The 7986-nt window shown below is 39.5% G+C and overlaps 1 protein-coding gene across 5 annotated transcripts in view; it reads right to left on the bottom strand.

The window, feature by feature from the left end:
- Positions 1 to 5623: 5623 nt before the first annotated feature.
- GRIK1 (glutamate ionotropic receptor kainate type subunit 1) overlaps positions 5624 to 7986 on the bottom strand; it is a 376065-nt gene continuing 373702 nt past the window's right edge. For 3 of the 5 annotated variants that reach the window (XM_075593906.1, XM_075593909.1, XM_075593911.1), the window contains one exon: positions 5624 to 6047. In XM_075593906.1, coding sequence (XP_075450021.1) covers positions 5892 to 6047 — 156 coding nt within the window. In that variant the 3' untranslated portion in view covers positions 5624 to 5891. The remainder of the gene's footprint in view (positions 6048 to 7986) is intronic. The other 2 variants (XM_075593907.1, XM_075593910.1) reach the window with 1 other exon arrangement.

Here is a 7986-nt window from a genome sequence, read left to right as displayed (position 1 = left end):
TTAATATTCAGTGATGCACATTAAAAATATATACTCTTTACATGAATCATACTAATTTAATTTTACATAATATTTACATACAATCCTTAAAATTCTTATATAAATATGTCTAAATACATTCAAATACTAATATCCTCATAAATATTAAAAAGCTCTAAAAAATTCAAAATTTTTTTCTCTCTCTCAAAAATGCGTGGAAGGTCTGAAAAGAGGGAGAGAGATAAAAACAATACAAAATGTTCAATGAATAATCTATACGGTTTGATAATCCCTCCCTTAGTAGGTAGGCATAAATATCATACTTAAGCTAATGTCATATAGCTCAAGGGATTCACAGCTGACCCATTGGGTTTCAGTTAAAAGCTGCAATTTCAATCGACTGCTTCATTGTAAGCCTACTTTTGTTTGTGACTCGAGGTAAGCGCCTGGTTTTTTTTCTACATTGCTATTTCCTTTTTTCTCCCACCGGTGGCTGCTACCTTTGAATTTTAAACACACCATTATGGCCGATATGGAGGTGGAGGAAGAACCCACCACCCCCATAGATATTGCACCAATTGTCACTGTACCGAGCGTGTTTGAGAAAAGGGCACTAAGGTCCAATGACATAGAAAGCAAGCTAAGTGTTAAAGAAGAAGTTAACATCCCCGACATAATCAAAACAGAGTTTGAGAAATTAGATAGAGTGATGAAGAAGGAGGTGCGTATCCTGTTGGATAAAACATATCTAGAAGAGTATCTAAGAGTCGCAAGGATTCCTAGGGGTCTTAGAGTACATAAACCTTCTTCTTTTGAGTTAACGAAGATAGAGTATGCTTGCATGTGGGAGAAAATACTAGACACATGCAGCATAGATCTAATGAATCTACTTATATCCCATCACGATTTAACCCTCAAAAAAATAGACACAGAGATTAATCAGATTAAGGCAGTGTTGGAGCCCCTTTTAAGCCATCCCAGCTTTAATACCCTTAATAGCAAACTCTCTACAGAATTGGATACACTTGAAAGAAATATCGTTATAAACAAAAATAAAAAATTCACTAGAGATGAAGAAGACTATAGGGATGGGAAGCAGCGTAAGTGGGATAAGTCAACGACGAGAGAACCAGTGAAGAGAGATAGAAGTAATTCAACAAAAGGGAGAGAGAAGAAGGCACCCCCTAAACCTCTAGATGTAAAGAAAAGCCCCGTTAAGTCTGCAGGTTCACCTCTTAGAAAAGACCAAACAAGAGAAAACAGTGGGAATGGGAATGAGCCAAAACCCACTTCTAGATACCAACATGATGACAGACGCAGGGAGAAGCACCCCAATAGTACTTATTATAAGGGGGGCTACTCTAGATACGACAGGGAACATGTAAGGGAGCAGGAGAGGAGGTACCTAATTATTACAGTAGAGGAGGGGGAGATTATTACTCTAAAGATACAAGACACACTAGAGATGAACGAAGCTCAAGATGGGAACGTTCACCTCTATAAAGGTGATTGTGTATGGATAAGGATATATGAGAAGGACCTAAGGAGGCATTATCTAGATCCTCTATGCATAGATGTTTCAGTATCAATTGATATATGATTAGTGATCCACCTACTGTAACCCTGTTAAATGAGCCCCCAAGCTCTTGATATTTAATTCAGCTAAAATGGTTAAGTTGAAATATATATATGTTGTGCAATTATGCTTTTAAACTGACTATGTGTGCACAGTGAGAATTCAGCCATAGTAAATAGCACAGCCAAGCTGAACTCAACACTAATGAGTTTTGAGGATACACAGCCAACTCTAATCAGCAATTTGAATATGCAGAGGGTCTACTGTATATAAAGCTCAGAGACCCCCTTCACGTCATCATTTGAGCCTGAGGAAGCCGATGCGTCGGCGAAACGCGTTGCTCTATTCTACAGCTGAATTTGACCCACGGAGGCTTCCGTAGCCAGATCACAAAGCAGCCTTTGCAGCCCAGCAGGACAGTTTTTTCTTCCTGCATCCCGGACGCGGGACCGGCGCAACAAGCTGCTTAAACTTGATCCTGGACTGCATGAGGAGGCCAGGGTCCACCCTATATGTGTGTGAGTCCGGTTGTTGTTTTATAAATAAATGCATTTTATGAATTTTATACAACTGATTCGTGCCTCACCTGTTTTCCCCTCCTCCAACCCCCACACATTATAACATCGGGGGGGAGACCACACCTGACGTCTGGAACCGGGTATTGAGACCTATATCAACCAGGAAGCTTGAGGACAGTCCCCATTACACAGACCAACAGAAGTGGATGGGCTAAGGAATTAACCCCAAAGTAACCAACCCTCTACAACTGCTCACACTGGGCCGTGTGAGTACAGATACATATAGTTGTATATTCTCACCTACCCTATAAATTTTCATCTATTATTGCTGGGAGAGACGGAGTTCGTCTTGAGAAAGTTACCAATTATTGTGTTTACTTACACATGGCCGTGTAAGTACCTCAGTATATAAAACTCATCCCCCATTTTTACCCAAGTTATTTGAGTCCACTATCAACACTATATTGTTATTACATATGCCTCTTTAATCCCACGCTCCCCCATTGCCTGTTTGTTTTTATGCCTCCCTTCATCTCAGCCCTAATTTCTCGCTATGCACCATCCCGACTCACGTTCTGCTTAAGGATGCCGTCTCTGTACCCCCTTTGTATCTTAAGCCCTCTCCTGCCTTAAACCTTTTTCACTGACTGCCCCACACCTCTGGAATGCCCTTACCCTCAATACCTGACTAGCACCCTCTCTATCCATTTTTAAGACCCACTTTAAGACACACTTTCTTAAAGAAGCATATGAGTAGCACCGTGGCTAATACTATACACATGATACATAAAGCTTGGCCCCCTGCAGATGCACTTACCAGAATGCCCTCCTACTGTCTCTGTACGTTCTTCCTACCAATTAGATTGTAAGCTCATAGGAGCAGGGACTCCTCTTCCGAAATGTTACTTTTATGTCTGAAGCACTTATTCCCATGATCTGTTATTTGTATTATTTGTTATTTATATGATTATCATGTGTATTACTACTGTGAAGCGCTATGAACATTAATGGCGCTATATAAATAAAGACATACATACCCTCTTCAGGGATAGAGAAACATACAGTATCTAATAAGCAGTCTTCGGACATGAGACACATTCTGGTGTGGGAAGACAACTTACAGTCAATTTATTTGAATAAGCTGCAATGTATTCGAGTATAGAAGGTGCCTTATTGCCGAACACTGCTTAGTAGATATGGCCTGCTTCTTTATTCCATATACGATTTATAGCACTAACTCAAGTCACCAGCTCACTGATATTACTTTCTTTCTGCATCTGCTTTGTTTGCTGTCCTTCACCTTGTTTTTTCTTGTGTGTGTCACAAAGCATGTGTTTCATTTATTCTCACCTGGCCTGAGTAATGCATAGCACTCAGTACATATTATTACTTTGTGCTTGAAGAACTTTTAAGGTTACAATCAACAAAATACATATCCCTTGTAGTTATGCTAGTAGATAATGGTGCACTGCTAGCCATCAGCTGGTTTTGCTCCCACTGCTAGAGATGTGGCTTAGAAAACCAGTCCTTTTGGGTCATACACCATTCCATGCCCTTTCTTTCTCTGTGGGGAGTGTCAGTAGGAAGAGTTGGGGAGGAGTTACATGGTGCCCAGATTATGAGATGCAGACAGTGATACATCTCTATACCCCACTCTTTATTTGCCCTAAAAAATCCTTCACATCTGAAGTGGTGGAAGTCCAAGCCTTACTCGCATCAATGGCTTCTAGATCTTTAATCCATCCAGGTGTAGCTCCTCCAGGGTTCAGCAGACAGTGTTGTTTTCTCTGCTTTTATTCCAGTCTCTAATCAGCGTTCACTGCACTCCGCCTGTGCTGTGCTTCCAACAGTCCAGCACCACACCTGTTTACCCCCTCACTCTCACAGTGCTGCTCTTAAAGATGCACTCCTTGCGACACTTATTTATTTTATATAAGTATGAAGCAGGGGATCTCCGGAGCTGAACCACGGTGGTTTCAACTCTGGGGACTCTTTGCTTCCTCAGATACTTATCTCGGAAGGGGGTGCCGGTAGCAGCCCAGATGGGGCTAGTCGATGCTATCAACATGGCTTCTTGAAATGTCTCGCATCTTGTGGGCCAATAGGAAGCCGTGACGTCATCCCTTGCGGCCTCCTATTGGCCCAGGTGACGCAGCACATTTAAGCTGGTACATTTAAACTTGTTAGAGATACCGGCACCCCCTTCTGAGATAAGTATCATGTGATGCAGGGGGTCCCCATAGCTGAAATTAATGCGATTCAGCTCCAGAAACCCTGCTTCAAACCTAAAAAAATATTCAAAAAAAGGGTTGCCAGGACTCCTTATGGACGAGTTGACAAGTGTACAATACATGCCAAGTGATTCATGTGTGTTTGTTGGATGGAGTGAAGATTTATAAAAAAAAAAAAGAAAAGGAAATAGAAGATATTTTCATGGCAACACATATTAGCTCTTTTTAAGTAACACACATTTTAAAATGAGGGTTATTTAACACATACTGTATATAACAATCCCTGACTAATCCCAAACGTGGGCCATTTCAGGCATATTTGTAGAGGATCTTGTAATAGAAAACACAGCATGCAGCCAATGGTACATATTTGTTTTTATAGTACAATGTACAACATAATAGGCATATCTTATATGGCTATTTGGATATCAATAGTTACAACTCTTAACACTTATTACTACTGTTATTCACCTCAATGAGCAACTGCCATATGAATATTTTTATATACAGTGTGCATATTCAGGTGTACTGTAATGAAATAAACCAAAACAAAGTAATGAAATATTTCCCTACAAGTCACTAAAAATCAGATATTAAAATGTTTTACCTGTTTGTACCTAGAACATAATATTAACATTATGTAGCTTAGTGCAAAAAAATATGTATACTAATGATGTGTATGCCTAATGTTTTACGATATATGTACAACTTCTAACACCAAACAACATTTGCCAGTGAAATAATAAAAAGGTGTAAAGAATTTACTAAAATGAGTATGCATCATAAAGGTTAAGAGAATTACTTTTATTGAAGGCAAAATAAATTGAAGTTGTTTTCACCATAAATGGCTACAGACGTTTTTTTGAATTGTTTAAATGACCAAATATGTACTTATTTAATCAGCAGCAACTTTATGAATTCAGCCGGAAGTGTTTACTGTGTGGTGGCATGTCAACTTTGTTACATGGATGGTTTCAATGATATATTGTAGCAGAAAGCAAATACTGATAAAATTGATGAACTGCACATAACACAAACCAAGCCAACAACTTGTCATATTAAAAAAAAAATGTCTTTTATTTTAGAAAGCACACAGATCATATGTACAGGGACACGAAATGATAGACCCGGGGCGGCCAACCTTAGTCCTCCAGGGCCAACAACAAGTCAGGTTTTCAGGATATCCCTGCTTCAGCACAGGTGGCTCAATCAGTGGCTCAGTCGTTGTCTTGATATAGTCGTTGACTAAGTCGTTGACTCGGTCATTGACTGAGCCACTGATTGAGCCACCTGTGCTGAAGCAGGGATATCCTGGAAATTTGACCTGTTGGTGGCCCTTGAGGACTGCAGTTAGCCACCCCCTGCGATAGACCCTACAAATTCATGTTTTGGAATTGAGTCCAATGTACTGGTCCGCAGTTCCTCAGTGTTTTTCACATTCTCAATGGGTGTAGTTTCTACATTTAAGTTATAAAAAATCATGTAAAGAGTTTAAAAAAGGAGACTCGATCCATTATTGAAAATCCATCATTGGAGTCTCCCAGTCCGTATTCGTTCCTCGAATAGTCTTTAATTGGCATTCTGCTTCTATGTCACTGTTTCTTTCCTGATTATACGTCTCTGATGACATGTGAGCAGGTTTGTAAATGAAGATCGTCCCTTTACTTTTGACTTTTTCTTTAACCTTTTCGTGTGCTTGAGAGATATTCCCAGCTCTTCCATAATAGCATTGAAGGAAAGACACTGGGGGGCAGAAGAAAACATTTAATAACAAAGAATTATAACATAATATAATGTAAAAAAAAAAAAAAATGGACACATTCTAAATAGTGGTCTATTTGCAGGAGCAGGCTCCCAAACTTGTTATACTGACGTTGAAATATCATTAAAAGAGTAAGGACTAGATTTACTAAAAGAAGCATGCACATAGATGATGCAATTTCCTAGTGGTGCATGTTACAGTATGTTGTGTATTATGACAACATTGCAATTTGTTGTTGTGCTAATATTTGTGAGTTAATCTCAATAATCAACTGAAATGTTTTACTATATAACCCCTATTCACCATTATATAAGTATTCAGAGATCTTGTAACTGTACCTGGCGTTTGGACATCTTGGAGGGAGATTCACGTATCATATCGAAGTATATGAGAATAACCAGTTAAATTAGTTATACTTCTATAATAAACCTACAAGATGCACTCCCACATTCTAAAGTTTCACAGATATGAAATAATATGTAAGATATTCCTATTGTGATACTAGTGTACGTAACAACAACGCACAGTCCATGTTATGCCAGCGTATCATATCAGAATACGTCCGATTGAAATAGTGAGTCATCCTTGCACAATAGTAATACAGGTAGTCCTCGTTATCCAACGCTTCACTTTACAACGAATGGCATATCCAACGCTTTACAATGCAACCCTATGGGCCGGTTTTCGACACCGGAATGCGTTATCCAACGCTCACCGCCACTGATTACCATGGGACTCACTTTACAACGGTTTCACTATCCAACGCTACTTCCAGAACAGATTCCGTCGGATAACCGAGGACTGCCTGTAGATGCGAGGAAATATGATCTAACCATGAATTAGGATATTTTAATTACTCTGCTTTACTAAACAATCCATGTAGTAGTTCTATTTAGTAATATATATATATTTATATATGTATCAACTGTGTCTTGCTACTATTTGTTTTTCACCAATTCATGAAAATAGCAGGTGGAAGCTTCGCCTGTTTTAGAAACGTACACCAAATGTACAGAACAGGTGTAACTGTTTTCTTAGATTTCACACAGATGCAATGCTGTAGGTAATCACTCACTCGATGAAGGACGTTAAAGTCTGCTTGATTACTGACCCCAATCTGTTTTATTTTTTAAACAAGAGTCATAGAAGAAAGCAGCAGAGCTAAAATGATAGGTAATCACATGAAAGCTTGTTAGGTAATTGCCTAATGCATTCCATTTTCCTTGTGTTTAGGGGAAAACAGAGATGTATAGTATGCCAACCATAAAAGGAAATCATTAAATGTCCGAGCTGAGTAATTGTTGTGTGCTGTCCCAGTTTGTTCCTAATAATTACAGCTTTCAATGTGGAAGATTTAGCTTCCAGCTAGTGATGTGCATTTGTATGTGTTATCTGAATATGTGTACAGTATGTGCTTTTACGCACTGCGACTTGTATTCTAAGGCCTGCATTCTGAGCCAGGCTCTGAAGTCAATGGTATGTACCATATTCCCTAAAAATGAGTTATAAGAGCAATACATGTACTGTAGGGTTAACCTTCACAATACCATCACAAGTCCTCATTAAGCTCTTCATTGCCTGAGATATGAAAGGGAAGGAGGAGAGAAATTGTAACATAACTGTGTAAACTGACTGGGCTGTTTAGGTACTGAATTGATTTCTATAGGCACACAATGAGCCCATGCCTGGTATCTGGTACCTAGCCAGGACGTGCCCAGTAGTTGGGCACATCGGTTATTTCTTACAGTGACATGCAAATGAGCACATCGTTCATGCCCCTGTTAGCTTCTTGACCATCTTTTCATCGACTCCCTAGAGCAGGGGTGGGCAACTCCAGTCCTCAAGGACCACCAACAGTTTAGGTTTTAAGGATATCCCTGCTTCAGCACAGGTGGCTCAATCAGGGGCTCAGTGGACGAG

Source organism: Ascaphus truei, chromosome 3 (genome assembly GCF_040206685.1).
Source record: "Ascaphus truei isolate aAscTru1 chromosome 3, aAscTru1.hap1, whole genome shotgun sequence".
Taxonomy (NCBI): domain Eukaryota; kingdom Metazoa; phylum Chordata; class Amphibia; order Anura; family Ascaphidae; genus Ascaphus; species Ascaphus truei.
The sequence above is the reverse complement of the archived record's forward strand: the minus strand, read 5'-3'. Positions and strand labels throughout refer to the sequence as shown.